The sequence below is a fragment of the Chelon labrosus genome (assembly GCF_963514085.1).
Source record: "Chelon labrosus genome assembly, chromosome: 21".
Classification (NCBI taxonomy): domain Eukaryota; kingdom Metazoa; phylum Chordata; class Actinopteri; order Mugiliformes; family Mugilidae; genus Chelon; species Chelon labrosus.
Genome location: NC_140354.1, coordinates 9,090,492 through 9,109,903, shown reverse-complemented (window position 1 = coordinate 9,109,903; position 19,412 = coordinate 9,090,492). Strand labels below are relative to the sequence as shown.

At 41.4% G+C, this 19,412-nt stretch overlaps 2 protein-coding genes across 2 annotated transcripts in view; both read left to right on the top strand.

Moving 5' to 3' along the window:
- Positions 1 to 2,024: 2,024 nt before the first annotated feature.
- The window catches only part of pitpnc1a (phosphatidylinositol transfer protein cytoplasmic 1a), a 43,409-nt gene continuing 26,021 nt past the window's right edge, over positions 2,025 to 19,412 (top strand). Inside the window, exon 1 of the mRNA XM_084571231.1 lies at positions 2,025 to 2,602. Within this exon, the coding sequence (XP_084427357.1) occupies positions 2,555 to 2,602 (48 nt within the window). The 5' untranslated portion in view covers positions 2,025 to 2,554. The remainder of the gene's footprint in view (positions 2,603 to 19,412) is intronic.
- LOC311506207 (H-2 class II histocompatibility antigen, A-Q alpha chain-like) lies at positions 15,273 to 17,617 on the top strand. The gene is made up of 4 exons (XM_084570087.1): positions 15,273 to 15,394; positions 16,484 to 16,723; positions 16,807 to 17,088; positions 17,192 to 17,617. Exons 1-4 carry the CDS (start codon positions 15,340 to 15,342, stop codon positions 17,323 to 17,325), a joined length of 711 nt encoding a protein of 236 aa, XP_084426213.1. The 5' UTR covers positions 15,273 to 15,339; the 3' UTR covers positions 17,326 to 17,617.

Genomic DNA, 19,412 nt, shown 5'->3' with positions numbered 1-19,412 from the left:
TTCGCGTCCATGAAAAACAAAAACAAAAAAAAACTCTACACTTCGTCGTTTACTGAGACGGCTGGGATAAGCTGAATGTTTATCGACAAAGGAAGCACAAACAAACGTAACTTGTTGTCGTTAGCAAAGCTAGCTAGAGCTTTAGCTAACATTAGCTCTCTGATTGTTTTCAGCTGAGTTGTTTGCTAGCTAGGCTATTTGAGGGACGTGGCTAATGTTGTGTAAACTATGTGAGAGACTTGTTTCAAAGTTTTTACTCGTGATAAAAGGGCGTAGATTAGATTAGATATAATATGATTAGATTAAATTAGATTCAACATTATTGCCATTGCATATAGTACAGGTACATACACAGTCAGGCATCTTAACCAGAAGTGCACATAGCAAAAAGTGCAAACTTAACTCAATAATAGGGAACACGCTTTTACTATTGTACAGGCTGGGACTTTTGTATTAAATAAGTAAACATTTTACAGTAACAGTTTACCTTTATCTCTTTGTGGATCCTTGAACGCCCAATACACCTGTGATGGAGAGAGGTGGTTTGAAACTTGAGCGACACAATGTCGCCCCCTAGTGACAAACAACATTAATTACAGGAGACTACCAGTATTATTTAATACTCACACATGGGTTTTACCAGTGATTCTCATAGTGTTTTAGTACTCCCAGCATGAAGCCTACTGTCTAAATCACTTCAAACATTCTTTGACATGAATGAAAGCGATTTTAGTACATTGGCAATTATTATTGTTCAGTATTCAGCAGAGACAACTCTGTGTCCATCCAGCTGTTCTGGTCACAGCATATGTCACGTCAGAGAAAGTCTTCTTATGGGTGTGTTGTGTCCAGTATGTCAGTTCATGAAATGTCATGTCACATTACATGATTTGATGTAATGGAATATCCTGCTATGCCATGGGATACCATATAACGTTATATTATATTATTATATTTAGGGAACATAAACAAAGTCAAAATATATTTAATTTAGTGAGAAAATGCTTCAGTTTTGTCTAACGTTCAGAATCAAATAGTCACTTCCAAGACGGGGAATAGACCTGAGACCTGTTTATAGGTAGTATATAGTGTGTTATTATATGCCTTCCATGTGAAATGTTATACACACCAATCAGGCATAACATTATGACCACTGACAGAAGAAGTAATTAACATTGACCATCTTGTGACAATACAATGTCCTGCTGGGAAACTTCTGGATCTGGCATGTTGATGTTACTTAGACATGTACCACCCACTTAGACCACACCAGGCACCCCCACCCCATAGCAATGACACTCAGGATGGAGGATGCAGCCTGACACAGTCACACACACACAATGTGTTGACCTGGCCTCCAAATTCACTAGATCCCAAACTGATCAAGTGTCTGTGGGATGCACTGGAACAAGCCCGATCCCCAGGACACCCTCAGAAGTCCCATGTCCATTCTCACAACCGTTTTGGTGGGAGAACTACACAATACACACAATATTAGGAAGGTGGTCACAATGTTATACTTGATCAGTTTATACTTGATAATACAACATGAGATCAACTGAATTTATTTAGATGTAGGAGTATAACTTAATCCTGAAACCATATGCAATGCTGCACACTTGTTAAAAGTAAACACCACTTCTGTCTACGTTTTAACAGGTGGCAAAACATCTCATGTGAATTATCTGAGTGCGATTCAGCCTTTTATTCTGCTTCGATTATTGTTAAGTTAAACCTTTGGAATTTAAACTCTGTCTCTGTGCCTGTGCTGCCAATGAATTTGAGTAAAATGAGCCAGAAAAAGCCATTTAATTTGCTTAATAAAGCGGCTAAAAACCCAGTCAGATCAGCTGTTTACCTATTAAAGACTTTTATTGTCAAATATTATTCTGCAGTCATGTGGGCGCACCGTCTGTTAAGGCGATGCATCCCCAGTGGGGGGGGGGGGAGTTGAATCCTCTTGTTTCCTGCAGGTCTCCAATAATGCCTCTCCCTCGTTCACTTGACACAGCTGATCTGCTCGCTCGCGCATCCCCGGACGGAGCGAACACTCGCGGGAGACTTTGAGAAATTTGTGGACGGGGAAAAACGATTGCAGGACGAGTGTGCACGCCTATTAAAGTCAGGCAAACGACGCCAGAAACAGCGTCCGGGACTCCAGCGGCCGCGCGGAGCCACATGAAGCTGCGGTTGCTGTTGTTGTTGGACTTGTTTTATTTATGAATTTCACACCTCGACTCTGCAGACATCACTCCGAGACGACGCCAGTTGCTTTTAGGGTAAATTAAGGAAACTTGCAACTGCTGCTTAAGGTTGGATTAGATTATTTCTTGCACTGGAAGAACCTTCTCGGACCTGGCGTTTGTGTGCGCTAAGTAGGGGATTCACGCAGGCACAGCGGAGAGCGCTCTCAGGAGGTGTAGCTGGTGCAGACTCGAGAAAGGATTTTATCTGGTGGATCTCTGCAAACTATCTCAGAAGGGATCGCCTCCAAAGACTGAAGTTCGACTGTCTACATCTTCCTCCGTACTGCCATCACCACTGCGCACGGGCTATGTTGATGAAGGAGTACCGCATCTGCATGCCTCTCACGGTGGAGGAGGTGGGTGAAGTTCTCTAGATATTTATATTGTGCACATTTTTCAACCCGCTGCGATCGCCCGATCTTCCGTGACAAATGCTGCTGCTGCTGCTGTTTGATTTATTGCAACAACACAGCGCTGCGAAGTTGGCAGCGATGAAGCGCTTGCCGTTTTGCACCAAACCTCCTACAATCGAGCGGCGTTCAAGGAAGCGGCCGCGGGGTGGCGCTGCTGTGCTCTCATCTTTTTTTTATTTTTTTCTTTTGGGCTGCAGTTTTGTTGTTCAGGAAAAGTCGTGCAATTAAGAGAGATCTGCAGCAGCAGCAGCAGCAGAGGGAGTCGTGTGATTGCTGTAGGTTGTGAAGGACAAATCTGTTTTAGTTTGGACGACTGCATTGTGTGGCTGCATCCTTTGTGCTCGGCTAAGAGCAGTATGTGTAGATTCAGAGCTCTCTACGTCTGTTCACAGCTCACTTTTTATTCTCCACTCAGCACCACCGTGCAGTTCTGTTATTCCGTGATTGACATTTTATAGAGACACAAGAAATGTTATCAGGCCTGCGCTGCCAGTTTTTGTCTGCTTGCATAAGTTGCTGCTTATGCAACTGATGCATGCGTTCTACAAACATTACTCATCTCAGTACTTTTTCCAAATAGTACCAGTTCATTAGGTGCACAAATGAAAATGAATGCATGCTAGTGTAACAGCCCTGCACTAAATCCATCTTCATGGCTGTTATAATGTTCAGTTTGTGTAAAACCGGCATCAGAAAGGTGGTGATTCAACTGTGGGATCATCTAGGATGTAGTCAGTGGTGCTGTTAAACTGGATTGAATTAAACGCAAAAGTGTTTCTGCTGTTTAGCTTAGCCTAGCGACTAAAATGGGGTTGCCAGAATAATAGAAAACTACAATATCTCTGCAAACCACGGCCTCCAGAATGAAAACACGGTTGGAACAACAGTTCTAATGAAGATTTAGTGAAGGACTGTTATATTAGAATGCACAAGGTACACTAGTGAAAATGAATGCATTCGTTTTCCCTAGTGTACCTAATGAAATGGCAAGAGAGTGTGTATGTGACGTTATAAGGGGTGTAACATTTTGGTAACCGGGGCAGTGTTTGCTTAGTTTCCTGTTGCAGTGTCTTAAAATGAGTCTGACTCCTACAAACGTTCCACTTGATATGTTTTTTTTTTAATCATCGAGTTTAAAGGTTGTTAATGTTTGTTACGTGACATGTGGAGCTACTTTCATAGAGTTTCTGTTACGGTGGTTCACACTGCACATCTGGCACCATTAAACCCTAGTCAGCTGGCTGTTTGTGGAGACACAATCCCATTGTCGTGTTCTTCGTGTTTAAGTGAAGATAAAACTAGAGTTCTTTGTGGGTGGTTATAATGAGAAAGCTGGTCTTCGTTGACTTCTATTGATCTGTTGCTTTGAGCTGCTCCTGAGAGTTTCATGTTTGTGATTACCAGTGTGTACCGCTTTATGACATCGTGTCCTGCGAGGCTGATTGGTTCTTCTGCTTTGCTTTCGCTCCAGTGGTGATGAAAGACACAGCTGTCCTTCATGGCCAACTAAGGGCTATTACATCTGTTGTTGTGATGACAATAATGTGGCCCAACCTAATCTGTTGATCTCTCAGTGACAGGGCAAATAAACATTTGTAATCTTATCAGTTTTTGCAGCTTGCAAATGTGCACTGGTGCACACAAACACACGTAAATTATGCACACATCGCACGCACCCCTTTCCCTGTGCATGCATTTGAATTAAGATCAACTCTAAACACAATAGGAAATAACTAGGCAATAATTGTGAGTGGATATCGCCCATTATAAAACAGATTTTCCTTAAATGTTCAACAATTTAGTGCAGAGGCAACCAATGAGATTAAGAAGAATTCAGTGTCTTTTGCAGTGGACTCATCTGGTGCAAATTGCATAATGTTCTGCTGTATGAAAACTGGCTGCGTGATTAAACACATCTTTATCTACTGTATTTCCCTTTGAATTCATGATGAGTAATAGTTCATTTGAGGTCTTGGAGTCCTGGCTATATTGTCTGCATTGCTTAAACAACGCATCAGAGGCCTCATGAATCAGAATCTCCTCAAAAGGCATTGCAGCGTGAGGGCGAAAGGCACCTCTTCAGATAAATATGATGACGAAATGACTGGATAGCTTAAGAATTTGAACGGCAACAGGCTCCTTCTGGAGACTCATCGTCAAATGGCGATTAAGTTGAAGCACTGCTGGGAAAACAGATCGGAGAAACACACTCATGATACTCAGTGTCACAGAGTATTCTTTTGCCAAGATATTTTGGTTCATATAGGGCAGTTTGTGTACAGTAGTAACCCATAAATGTACATTACTAGAGTAATATTAGATACATTATGTCCGTTTAACACATGATATTACTGTATGTTATAAACAGATTTTAAATATAGCACAGATTTAAACTGTACATCTACTATTATTAGGATTTGGAGAAAAGTCACAGGTGTTGGTGCAAGTTTCCCAATAAAATGACATTATTGCACCTTTTTATATTATTATATAATTTTAGTTTTTTTTTTAGTTTTCTTCCTGAGGTTTTTTCTTAAACTGCATATGAACATAAATACAGCTGGATAGAAACTCTGTTACAAATTGATTGGATTTTGACAGTCACTTAAATTTGTCATTTAAAATTTAGATGGTGAAGATGTCCATTCATACCAGCGCGTTCAATTGACTAATGCAGTCTCCGGAGTCAGGGCGTGTACTGTCAATCCCCTTAACTGCATGGTGAAAGGCCAGAAGATATTAGGGGTTACTCGACTAACGATTTTATTTTTAAATTTGACTGTTATGTGATGAAAGTGAAGTCAACACCGACTAGTTGCTGATGACGTCACTAATAAAAACACAGTAGAAAGTAATGTTTTGTGACAACAGACTGCTCATGCGCTACATACTATGCGCTGCATATATGTATAGCCTGTATAAAAACAGGCTGCAATTCAGCGCTATCAATATCACATAATAGTACTCCACAGTGAGCTGTTAGATTGAGATTTTAAGATAAAAAAAATATTTTAAAAATCGATATTTCTCTGAAGCCTTCTGCGTGTACTGCAGCTAAGTCTAGTAACTTTCACAATGAAACTCACCAGCAAATTAGGATTTGGTCTGTTCCTCTGCTAGCATTAGCGGATGCCTTTTCAGATGAGTGTGCATTGCAGTAGTACTTTAGTGGTATTTCAGACTGACTTACATATTTTGCATGTCACGGTAGTATGGGCTACTTCGTTAGTGAAGTATTACCACACACTTAATGAACAGCTGCTAGTTTGCTGCAACGTTCACTGGGCTCCAGTGTGAACATTGGGTAGCAAACCAATGATTGAGGATAGAAATGGACACTTTAATGGAATCTGGATACTTCCATGAACTCATAGCATGTGCTCATAATACTAAGAATCTCTCCTTTCCTTAACGGCATTAGAGACTTGCACCTGGCCAGTTGGTGTCAAGAAAGTCTGTGTGTGTGTTTGGGCGGGTTTCCGTATGTTTGTTATTGTCGCTGCATAGTGAGCAGCACCGCATCTCGTCTAGGCCCAGACCCAAGATCTTGTTTATGTCCCCAGCGTGCAGACTCTATGATCTGACTAACGAGAGGCTTGTTCTGCCGTTCGTTCCCCGAGGAGCTCGTCACTCGGCCAGAAAGTGGCGCATACACGGCAGATGGAGGGAAACATGCTCGCTCGGACAGTCTGCCAGACGTCAAAGGATGGACCAAGAGGAGAGAGCCAGAAAGCATTTGTGTTTGCGGCGGTGATTGATCACTTTGGCTGAGTCTGTGTACATGCAGGTGAAATGATTCTGTATGCACACAGTGTGGTTGTTTGTTTTCTATTAGTTCTTTTGTTTTAATATATATATGAATTAAACAAGATTCAACACGTTGCTTGTTGAGCTTTAGAGGTGGATTTATCTCACCATCTAAAATAACGCTCGCAGCCCAGTGGCATTGGCTCATTCTAAATCATTTTCCATTCTTTGAAAGCACAAAGCCTCACAATGAAATGGTGTAAAGATACAAATAGCAGCAGAACCAATAGTTCCCTACTTTGTAATTAGAGTGCAATGGCAGCAAATTGGTGGTTTCCTGCCTTTTCTGTCATCTTTAGGGACACATCTTTGTTGAGTCACTGTGTGCGACACACCATGTTCGCCAAAAGAGTCCAACCAACAAAATACGTCCACCCCACTGTCTTCTTTCTTTTTTTTTTTTGGTCTGATTTCATTGTTTGCTTGCAGCTTGTTCACCACTATCTCATTTCCCCACATATGCTACATTACTATATTTATCCGATTCATTATGACACACATTTTCTACACGCTGCCTGATCTGAACTGCATAATCACCACGCTTCTTCTTCTTCTTCTTCTTCAATTAATTAACCGCTCTCTGATGAACGAGCGCAGAGATTTCTGCACCTGAGCAACAGATGAATTCCTTTCATACTCGGTTAGCCGTTAAGTAATTTAAATTATCAGACCGGAGGGTAATTCCACTTTCAGTCAGCATTTACGCTGCTTGTCAGACTGGCCTCATGTCTTCATTAAAAACCTCGACTGGCATTAGACCAGGTCTTGCGCCGTCGCTCTGAAATATACGCCCTGAGAAAAGTGATGAATCTCGCCAGCCCATCAGTGCAGACCCATCTTAGTTCATTCACCACTTTGATTCAGCTGTTAAACTCCATTACTAGCTCCCCTTTGCCTGATTTCTCTGGATATCCAGCAGCTAGCTCATTGGAGAGGACTAAATGAGTTCCCACTGCGAGGATAATTGAAACCCAAGTGGTATTTTTGTGGTTGCTCTGATTGTCTCAGATTATGGCTGCTCTATAAAAGCTCATTTTATTTGATTCGCTGGCTGAGATTTCTTCCTGAGTGTGGCTGGTTGCTCTTTTATCTGTAACACATTATTCTTGGAGCCTGCAACGCTGGCATTACAGTGCGTTTAATTAGGGTGGGCTGAGCTAATCATTCAGGGAGCAAAAGGCATTCGAATGGACTTCAGGTAATTTTGTCCTCAGACTAATAAAAAGGGGATGATGGACTACTATGTTTACATTCTTTTTATCTCTTTATAAATTGGGATTCAGATCCAGTGGTGCCATAGCTACACATTAGAGTGATAGAGTAATATACTGTGATTATATTTGTGGTCTGACTTTTCTCCTGAACTCTCTATCATTCTCTCTCTCTCATCTCAACCTTCAAACATTTTACTGTTGGGATCCCAAGGTTTTTCATCCACACTACAAAAGGGAATATAAGAGGTTCAATAAAAAATTACGTCTTTTTTCTCCCTGCATCAGTTTACTCTGCAAGAATAGGTAGCCTGAAAGTCAGCCTGAATGTTCAACCCTTTCACAAAGTTTTAGCGGGGGATTTTGGTCTGGAGTCTCTCTGTTCAGAAGTCATTATTCGCAGCTATGATCTGCCAGGCCAGTCAAATTGGGTTGATTGGGTTGGGTTTTATGTGGTCATGAACAGAGGAGCAACCAGCCATTGAGTTGAATTAGTTTACAACAAAGTGGCTGCTGTCAAGAAGCATATGTATCTTAATTTGTTGCTCTGATTTTTTTGTATGTCTATCCAGTTATGTGCAGGGATACTCTTTTCTCTTTATCAGTTGAAACCCCATAATGAAATCCAAATGTTGTGTTACCAGGTTATCGGTTGATTTGTGACACACAGCATGACTTTAGGAAGCCAAGTGGGCGGTACATTCCGTGCGTGTCCTAAAGCTGCGTATTTAAAATTCTATATTTAAACCCAAATATGATCTTTTTCTAAACAAAGTGTTTTTGTTGCCAAATCCTGACCAAGTAGATAGATTACTGATAGACACTGATAGATTATTATTATTTGTTTGATTAGATGAATAGTTGTATTTATTGATTAGACGATTACCCTTTCAAGTCATTTTTACGACAATTCGCCTTAGGAAGTCTTCATTGAGTTCTTGTTTTACACAAATGGAAGTATGCTACAATGACTCCCAGGCACTGACCACCATCCAACGCTCAGGGATGAAGGTAATCATTGGGTTTTGTCAATGCATTCTGCATAAATCAATGCAGTAAAGTCTGTTTCACAATACAGTATTTCTTTTTGTTGTTGTTAACGGATGGATTAGAATTCATGAAGCTGCTTCTGTCTCCTGTCACACGATCAATAAAAACTAGTGACCCAGTGCTGTTGGAGGCCATGCATGCTCAAGCATCACCCTGCCTCCACAGTGTTTTGGTGATGCTTCAGATCATGTGCCTTTCCGAGCCTTTGTCATACTATAAAGCTTGCTACTCTAGTACAGGTTATTTTACTTTCATCTGTCTAAAGAATGCTGTTCCATAGCTGGACAGGCCTTTATTAGATAGTTTTTTTTTTTTTTTTGAATGGTTTTCAGCTTGTGGTGATCCCGTTTGTATTTCCTCTTGAGAAGTCAATTAGGTTTGGTGTTGTAAAGGTTAATGGAAAGAGTCCTGAGATCCTCGACCACTCTGGACATCACCAGTTTTTCTGAGAATGTTCCAAACTGTCGATTTGCCCAAGAATGACCTGTTTTACCTGCACTAAGAGCACTTTAGACGCATGTTGTAAGTTCACAGCAGCCATTTCAAACATCAGACCTACACTAGTGCTGAATGAGACAAATCGAACTAATTAAAGTTAGGCAAATGGTAGCTAGTATGCAAGCTCCGTAGTCCACCCTGACAAAACATGAAAATGCCATGATAGCCAGCTCCTACGTACTGAAATCATTGCCCAGCACATGAAACCTTTCTGAGATGGTAACTTAATCGTTGTCCAGCAAATTGAAGACATGCAAGTGAGACACATCATAGCTGTTTTGTGCTTTTTTTTTAATCATTAATTGACGATAACTTACTTTGGATTGCATAAAAACGGACTGAGAACCAGAAGGACCAATAGCTATCTCTGTGATGTCCTTCACATCTCAACCACTAAACTTTCTTCTGCCCTGCCAGGCATCCTTCAGTCCAAAAGCATCACTGTTCCCACTGAGTATAACACTAGTACAATGGCACGTCAGGTCCAATTCTTGTCAAAATAAATTGCATACAGTAAATAGCAGACGTGTTTGGGATATTCATAGAAGGAAAGGTTGGTAGAGTCATTAAGAGAACTGAAACGCTCGGCTTTGACATTTACAAAAGGCAGGCGGGTTTTCGAGGCAATATGCTGAGATGGCGTGGCAAGGTTACAAACGAGAAAAGACCTACGGGAAGAAATGGCTCAACCGCAACAGCTAAGTGGGATCGTTTATGAGCTGGCAAATATGGAGGGTCAACCGTATTCTATTTATAGTGGAGAGCTGAGGACTAAATTAAGAGAAGTTGTGTAGGAACACTTGGTCAGGTGTCTGAGTGTTGTGGGAACAGGGAAGACAGGTGACAAATAAAATGAGTCCGGAGGGAGGGGCAAGCGTCTTTGCATGAGTGGCAGTGACCCAAGGAAAACATTCAAACATGTGATTGAGTGTAGTTTGGCCTGGTGTAACCTTTAATATTGACAGGAAGTCAGTGCATGGTGTGCAGGTTTATTAATTTAAAGGCAAACAATCGATACCATGCAGACACAAGGAGGGAGGTGAGATCTGGAGAATCAAATGCAGACAAACAAATGCAAAGAAAAATGCAGCTGGCTTACAAATTACAGAGTACGGTGTGTGTGCAAACCCAGAGGGAAACGCATTTCAAGGATCTGTAAAATTAACAAGAGCTAAAAATGGAAAATTTGCACTGAGGTGTTTTATCATTAAGTTTACATACAGTCCATATATGTCTGGACACTGACAATAATTTTGTTATTTTAGCTGTTTTTCAAGCACATCCAATGTGTTTGTATGTTTTCAAGGCCACTGTTTCATGCTGTACTGAGGTATTTCTTCATTATTTCTTCATCAGTGAAGCAAGTAAAAGTCCTGGAGGGGTCCAGTTGTGACAATTGCATTTTGAAACTGTTGCTGTACATTGCCTGCTCAGATTCAGCCACAATTAAGCAATAATGGTGGAAGGCACATCTGTGGAAAGAACATGTCTTAAAAAAAAGTTGTTGTTGAGAGAACTGTACAAAAATAAATGCAAAGCTCTAAATAGCAGACTGACAGTTATCGTTGTTTTCTGGTTCACACATTAAAACTCCAGTGGCTACAGTCTACAGCCTAAGTCAGGCCGATGCTTGACATCTTTAACAGCTGTATCTACTGCTGCTGCCTATTTCTACTGTCTGGCTACAGCATGTGTTTGAAACTCCACACACTGCAATTCTGAGCTCGAAACAGAGGTCATATGGGGTTGGAGAAAGTGGTGACACGTATTTAAATAGCCCCCTGGTTACGTCACTTTAGTTCCAAGAGATAGCAGCCAGACTTAAATGATTTATTTGGCTTCATCTAGCCGATTTTGCACTTGTAAAATGCTGCTGAAAGCGGGGCAAGTGAAGATATTTTATCGAGATCATCTCTGTTCAGATTGCTTGAGGCATGAGCTCAGGGCATCAGGTTAATCAATATTTCCAGGGAGGGCATGAATGTTTTACATTACTGACAAATACTGGTGTGTGTAGTCAGGTGCATTTGTCCTGAAACTTTCAGTTCAGTACATTTGAAGAATGAGACATCCTTGCTTCAGTACGCCTTGTGATCCAAACAAATACTGTCATTAATGGGCTTTGACATAGCATTCAATCACTGCTGACAAACTAAATTCATTAGGTAAATGAATGAAGGCCGGCATTACGTTTTTTGTTGCAGTGCAGATGCGCTGAACTCAAGCTCGTCAAATTTCCTTGAACTCAGCTGCAGATGACTTGAGACCTTTGGCAACGCTAAAAGCTAACCGCATTCACCTTATTAGAACAGGAAACACTTAATGGTCTGTCCTTTCATGTCTGCCCTCAGCCCATCTCCGCTCTTCCTGTCCCCCTAAACCTTACTTACTGTCAATATCCTGTCTAAACAAGGAGAAACAATGGCTACTGAGAATAGAAGCTGTGCTGCCGCATTGTGAATGTGTCAGTAGAGTTATGGGACAGGTGTTCTTGGGGAAGCAGCATGAAAGGGGGTAGCAGCTGGACATGCCAACCTGTAATGTGTTCACAATGTATCACAACGTGCACTGTGGCGATGGACTGGGTATGCGACAAGACTCTTTATGTGAAAATGCGGCCTTCCATTGCTGTCGAAACTAAAATGATTGACACAGAGAGGTCGTTATCATATAAAGGCCACGTTCACACCTGGTAATTTGAATCCCATTTGAGTCCCAAGTATTTGGGTCTCAAGTAACGAACAATATCACATTTTTGCACAATGTATGCAAATAAACACCAAAATCATCTTGGTAGGGTGTACCCCGCCTCTCGCCCAATGATAGCTGGGTTAGGTTCTAGCCCCCCCAATAACCCTGCAGAGGACAAGCGGTTATAGAAAATTAATGAATGAATGAATCATCTGGGTGCTGTGTGTTAATTTTCATGACATGAACATATGGACATATTATATAAATTCTGGAACAAGCTGTGAAGTCTCACTTACAATATGTTGTTAAGTTGTTATTTATTTGTTTGTTTGTTTGTTCTCCAACCTGACGTTAGTTATTTTAGAGATGTGGACAAAGCTCAGATTTGAACTCAATCTCTGGAGGTTTCCATGCTATAAACTGTATATAAATATGGACAAAGCGTCCCCACTTCCTCCCTTCCGAGTTTGGACCCATGCGCCATACGTTTAAATAATAGGTGTAGCAGACTGTGTGGCTTCAATGCAGAAACCACACTTTACACGACCAGGTTTGGGATTAGGGGTAAACTGTTCTCCAACATTTAGCTTGAAGAGGGAAAGTGAACATTAATAACCTCTGATATATATTCAGGCATAACATTATAGCCACCTTCCTAATATTGTGTACTCATCAGAGAATGGACATTTGCCTTCTGAGGGTGTCCTGTGGTGTCTGGCAACACAATGTTGTTAATGGCGGCCTTTGGGTCCTATGTGTTGAGGGGAGGGGCCTCTGTGGATCATCCCACAGATACTTGATCAGTTTGGTATCTAGTGAATTTGGATGCCAGGTCAACACCTTGTGCTGTTTTTCATGTTTTTTTTTTGAGTGGTTCTTAAACCGTTTTTGTGTGTGTGCCTGTGTCAGGCTGCATCCTGCTGGGGATGGCTGCTGCCATCAAGGAGTGTCATTGCTATGGGGTTGGGTGTGCCTGGTCTGGTCTAGGTGGTTGGTACATGTCTATATAACATCCACACGACTGCTGAACCAAACATTTCCCAGCAAAACATTGTATTGTCTCAAGATGGTCAATGTTATTTACTTCTACATTCCAGTGGTTTTAATGTTGTGGCTGATCGGTGTACACTTTTGTGTCTGAACACATGTGAAAGCACAACGGAAAACAACTTTAAGCCAGAATATGATGACCACTCATCCAAACACCTTCAAACTCAACTACACTTCCTTGTGTCAGCATGTGAAGTTGATTTGATTCAAGGTTTCTAACAAACACAAAAGCATGACAGACAGTTGTGTCTGTAATGGAGAAAATACAGTAAATGAAAGCTCTTGTGAACATGCCATCAACGTCGGTCTGTCTGTCTATTTGTCAAGGCTTTCCATAACTGAAAATAACTAGATGGTTTGAAACTGAACTTTCTAGCACTTTCTTGGGTTCCCAGCAATACAGCCACTATCTATGTAGGAGGTCAGATGAATGATTGACAAGAAAAGCAAAGAACAGACTCTGAGACAAACACACACACATAAATTGCTTCCTTTATTTGTGAGATTGACCATGAAACACACAAGTGTATGCCTTAACCCATCCACTTTATGTGGGTGTATGCAAAGACAGAATAATAATAATAATAAGTGTCCCTGGTTACTATAGGAACATTGGCACTTCACGGCTGATTAGAAATCTCTTTGATAATGAGCTGGCTTTCCGTATGTGTTCAGTGAGCACACATGTCAAACTGACCAATGCGGACTGAAAAACAGCAGAAGAAAAGCATTTTCTAACAGACACATATTAAAATGAATCACATTCAAACATTATTTACATGCTTTTAATGATTTTTAATGTGTTTTGAAAGATTATAAAATCTGGTGACCAGCTGTTCAAAACGGGGAAGAGGGCGTCGAGCTAGAAAGTTCAGTACAATTCAGAGGAACCTCATCCAACACACCAGATGGTGTGAGTGTGTATTTATGTGTGCCCACTACAACTTTCAGGGTACGTGTTTTTGTGTGTTTGGGTGTTCCTAGCTGTTCCATATTTTCGCGAACACAGTAGAGACGCACACATAGACAAAATACATTGAAAAAACAAACCTTCTTAATAAAAAAGTCGTGGCAAATATACACTAATCAGCCATAACATTATGATCACTGATTATCTCGTTGGCATGGGATGTCAGGGGGTACGATATATTGGGCAGCAAGTGAACACGTTGTCGTCAGAGCTGATGTTTTAGAATTTGGAAAAATGGGCAACTGGAAAGGTTTGTGTGATCTGACAAGGACCAAATTGTGATAGCTACTGTGGATCCTAGAGGTCAGAGTATCTCCAAAACGATCTGCAGTGGTTGGTCAACAATGGTACAAGGAAGGAGAGCCAGCGAAAAGGTCATTGGCGGCCAAGGCTCACTGATGTTCGTATGGAGTAAAGGCCAGCCTGTGTGGTCTAATCCAAGAGATGAGCTACTGTAGCTCAAATTTCTGGAAAAGTGTATGCCAGTTTGTTCTGTATACCAATCAGGGTACCCATGCTGACCGCTGTCCGCCACTGAAAGTCCTTGAAATGGGCACATGAGCATCAGAACTAAACCATGGAGCAATGGAAGAATTTATTTTACATCATGTGGCTGGCCGGATGCGTGGGTTTTTAAGTTTTAATTGAGTTTAAACATACCTTTTTCCAGACTTCCCAGAGGTTGGAGCAAATGAGGTTATTACTGGTCCATTTGTCTTCTGTGTTCTTGGACTGTGTCATAGACTTCATTGGAATTGCTGTAAGAACATTGTTCGTTGTGAAAAGAAGGCAAAATCATTTTTAAGACAAGTGCACAGCCCTCTGGTTGTATTGTTACTTCTCTCTTTCACTAGTATGAGATTCCTGAGTTTCCTTGTTTGTCCGTGAGATTCATCACACTCTATTTCACCTGACACTGGCATTACGCAAAGATCATCAAAGTTAAAATCTTCTATCTAGCTAGCATACTTTTTGCTAGCAGCAGCAACACCTTGAACGTATAGATTTATTCTTGCTTGCAGTGCGGAGGTTATCACTAGACAGTGAATGCAACTAGTGCATACCTTCATAAAGTGTTGGCTCATTTATGTATTTTAGAGTTTGCTTGGAGCATAAGATTAATTATTTTAGGATGTCTTTTGTTTCCGATTTAATATTGAACACTTTTGTATTATGTAGAAAGAATGAAGGCAAAAAATACACAAGTTAACTTTACTCTTTTGTTCCACATTTACTGTAGTAGTAGTAGTTGTGTTTATTAAATGCCTTTTCAGCAGCATAAGGGTTTGTCTTCCTTGTGCCCAGCTGTAAACACGTAGCTATGAGGAAGAGCTGACATTCCTGCTAAGCACAGAAATCGGGAGATCTGTTCCGTCGCTGGTTCACTAACAAAAAAGGATAAAATGTACTTCCAAATTATACTCATTATCTCAGGAGTTATTGGTACCTGTGCACAAAGTAAGTTCATTTATTTTGTTCTATTGGCAGTTTTTGATGCAGTATCAAACTTGCAATTGTTTCTCCTTGTAAACGTGCTATACCCCATCTCAGCAAAGGAATACTATAATACTGGAAGATTACTGCTAATTTAATTCAAGAGGTGTTGTGATTATTAATCTGGATCTTATTATTAAGATTATTATTATCATATTTTATCATTACTCTATGTTGGATTAGTTATAACCATAGATAATTATAACATATACCAGCAGCCATAACATTATGACCACTCGTGGCACTTGTGTGTGGGTGGGATATATTGGACAGCAAGTTTTGTCCTGAAATTTGATGTGTTAGAAGCAGGATAAAATAACAGGTGGAAGGATATGAATGACTTCTCCTGCTCTTGTGGGGTGTTTGCGGTCAGTACCTATTAAAAGTGGTCCAAGGAAGGAAAAAACGTGAACTGGCGATAGAGTCGTTGATCGGAAAGAGTCATGGATGCACATGGGGAGTGAAGGCTGACCACTGTGGTCTGATCCAACAGATGAGCTGCTGTAGCTCATATTGCTGAAAAAGTTAATGCTGGTGCTGATAGAAGGATGTCACAGTACAATGCAGTCTGTTGCCTATGGGGGTGTGTAGCGGCAGACCAGTCAGGGTGCCCATTCTGGGTCCTATCCACAGCTGAAAGTTTCTACAGTAGACACGTGACCATCAGAAAAGAATCTCAGAGCAATGGAAGAAGGGGACGTATGGGTCCTGCCATTAATGTGGATGGTACTTTGACAGGTATCATCTTCCTAAGCATTGTTGCAGACCATGCACACGCTTTCATGGTAACAGTATTCCCTGATGGCTGTGGCCTCCTTCAGCAGGGTAACACACCCTGCCACAAAACAAAAAATGGTTCAGGAAAGGTCTGAGGAGCACAATGAGTCTAATATGTTGACATGTCCGTCCAATTCCCCAGATCTTAATCAAATCAAGCGTACATGTATGTGGGATGTGTTTGACAAACAAACATGACTGATTGGTGTGAATGGTTATGAATGCAATAAGAGTTGGATTTATTTTTAATCATTATTATTATTTATTTATTTTTAGATAGTCATGAACTTTGTCATTCGTACGGCTGCTTCGACTCGAGCGATACTCAGATCAGCCTGACACTTGATGGTGATGAAGTCTACTATGCAGACTTCACAAAAAAAGAGATCGTGTGGGACAGCAGGATCCCCGTCTCTGCCCACATTACCGACGCCTACTTATACGCAGAACATTACAGATCTTTATGCAAACCTCAACTGGCAATGTGGAACCACGACAAGCTCCCAGTGAAGAAAGGTACGTGACAGTGACAGCCGATTGCAACCGCTGACAAATACTAAGCGCCGTGTCCTTTACATTAACATTAATGTGACCCACAGTGCAGCCAGAGATCCTCCTCTACCCCAAAGACGACGTAATAAAAGACGGAGAGAACACTCTCATCTGCTTCATCAACCACTTCTTCCCTCCCTCCCTCAACATAACGTGGACCAAGAATGATAAAGAAGCAACAGTGGAAGATCCCTTCAAGAAGTGCTTGCCTAATTTTGACGGAACGTTTCACGTCTTGTCCACCCTGAAATTTGTCCCCAGAGACGGAGACATCTACAGCTGCACTGTGCAACATGAATCCCTAGAAGAGCCCGGGACAGTGTTTTATGGTCAGAGCATTGTTAATTTATTTTACGTTTAAGATCGGATGAAGAGTGTTTTTGCTGTCCAAAGCTGACCTGCTGTTTTTTTTCCTTCTCCTACTTCCCACAGAGGTGGTTACAAGTGATGACCCAAGGGAGAGCGGCATGGGTCCGACCATCTATTTTGTATTTGCCTCCATTTCCGGTCTTCTTGGAGTTGCCACAGGGGTTTTCTTTTTCGTTAAAGGGCAACAGCAGTCTTAAGCTGTAGAGCGCTTGCAATTTACTGTGCTTACTTTTCACTTTATACTGCATATGTTTTATATTTTTTCTTCTTTTATTATAAGCACGGTAATTCACTGCAGGCTCGTAAGTAAACGTTACCCGATTTGGTCCCATTTGTTCTGTTGTGTGTATCTGTTCTTCTTGCAATAAATATATCTGATTGTTAATGGTCATACCATGCTGCAAGAAATAGAAACCAGCATTGCTTGTTTATTCATTTAAGTGCAATAAAAATCTGCTTGCAGAGGCTCTCTGGACGTATTTCATTGTGTAAAAGAATTTGCATTCATTTTTGTAACTGTTGTTAATGTGAGCAAACGAAATGAGTTTAGGATAAGAACACTGCCAGTAAACACATTCACAACAGGGAAATACTGCATATTAGACGGGAACAAGGAAGCACATTCTTTCTTGTATTGGTATTCTCATTAAAAAGAATTGTCCTTCACCCTAGCACCAAACTTCTTAGCCGTCATGCCTATAATGATTGTCGTTGTAGTCTGTAGTGGGGTTGAACGACTTCGGAAGTCAACTAATATGTGGTGGGTTGTCACCAATAAAAACACAGTAGAAAGTAATTCTTTGCAACAATGAAATCTAAGTTCTTGATATTGTAGCGTCTCACACAAAAGGAAGCTGTGGAGGCTTTTCTGCAAAGTAATTGAAGCTTGAACACGGGCTACTGTCGGTCGTAGTCCACGTCAACACCATAAACACCGTCAGTCTGATACTAATAATATGTGTGCCTCTCTCAGCAAAAAAAAGAAAGATGCGCTCTACAACCACAGCAACAATGTCAACTAATAGAACGCAACAGAACTGAACATAAACACATGAGCTTATCAATACTGTGCGCTGCAGATATATATATATCCTTTATAAATTGACACCGTCAGTCTCCTTCTCTCTGTTACCCCGAGACATTTCGTTAGTTGACTGCCGCTGAGAGGATTTGGACCGTTCCTCTGCTAGCGTTAGCTGATGTCTTTTCAGATGAGTGCGCATTACAGTAATACATTTGATGTATTTCAGTATTCACTTACATATTTTGAATGTCACGGTAGAATGGGCTTCATCTTTAGTGAAGTATTTCCACACTCTTGATGAACCAATGCTAGTTTGCTGCAATGACCCACTGGACCCCTGACCTGTCTTTTCAGAGGCATCCACGTTGTTATTGTCACGTGATCGGTGACTAGCCGACATCCTGCTTAAAGTGCCATTGCACAGCAGTAAAGTCGACCATTCGGTACAACCCCATGTCTGTAGTAGTCTGTAGCCGTATCGGCATGTTTTATTCCGTCATTGCTTCCAGCGCCACATCCACTTCTTTGTCAGTTAGCAGTCATGACTTGACTTGAGGCCAACTGAGGCCTTCTTCTCTGACTTCTTGCCCCATTCAGAGGCTGCGTGCTCTGTGGAGTACTTCCCAATTACTCCTAACACCCTAACCCTAACCTGCCCTGATGCATCTTAAAACCTCTCACACTCAGTCATTTGTCAAGAGCAGCTCTCCTGTTGGGGTTGCTGAGAAACTACTGAGAGGTACTGTTATGTGCAGTGTTGAGATGAGAGCTCGACATTCATTCATTCATTTTCTGTAACCGCTTGGAGGGTCGCGGGGGGGCTGGAGCCTATCCCAACTGTCATTGCGTGAGAGGCAGGGTACACCCTGCCCAGGTCGCAGAGAGACAGACAGCCATTCACACTCACACCTACAGCTAATTTAGAATCACCAATTAATCTAACAAACATGTTTTTGGACGGTGGGAGGAAGCCGGAGTACCCAGAGAGAACCCACGCAAACACAGAGAGTGTCTCCCTTTCTACAAAGGCCCCAGTCGGCCAATGGACTCAAACCTAGAACCTCCTTGCTGTGAGGCATCAGTGCTAACCACCACACCACTGTGCTGCCCAGAGCTAGACATGTTTTTCTTCTTTCATTGGGGCCAGATGATGAGTGAGAACAGAGAAGGCATGTAGATGAACGTGTTCTGGCAAGGAGAGGGAAAAAGATAAGACCAACAAAAATTACCAAAGACAGTCTGCATGAATTGCAGACCAGC

What these genes read in the sequence shown, in the direction of transcription:
- LOC311506207 (XM_084570087.1), top strand. Translation starts at nt 15,340, where the DNA reads ATGTACTTCCAAATTATACTCATTATCTCAGGAGTTATTGGTACCTGT. An exon ending in TATTGGTACCTGTGCACAAA is followed by an intron (nt 15,395 to 16,483) that starts GTAAGTTCATTT and finishes ATTTATTTTTAG; the next exon opens with ATAGTCATGAACTTTGTCAT. An exon ending in CAAGCTCCCAGTGAAGAAAG is followed by an intron (nt 16,724 to 16,806) that starts GTACGTGACAGT and finishes TGTGACCCACAG; the next exon opens with TGCAGCCAGAGATCCTCCTC.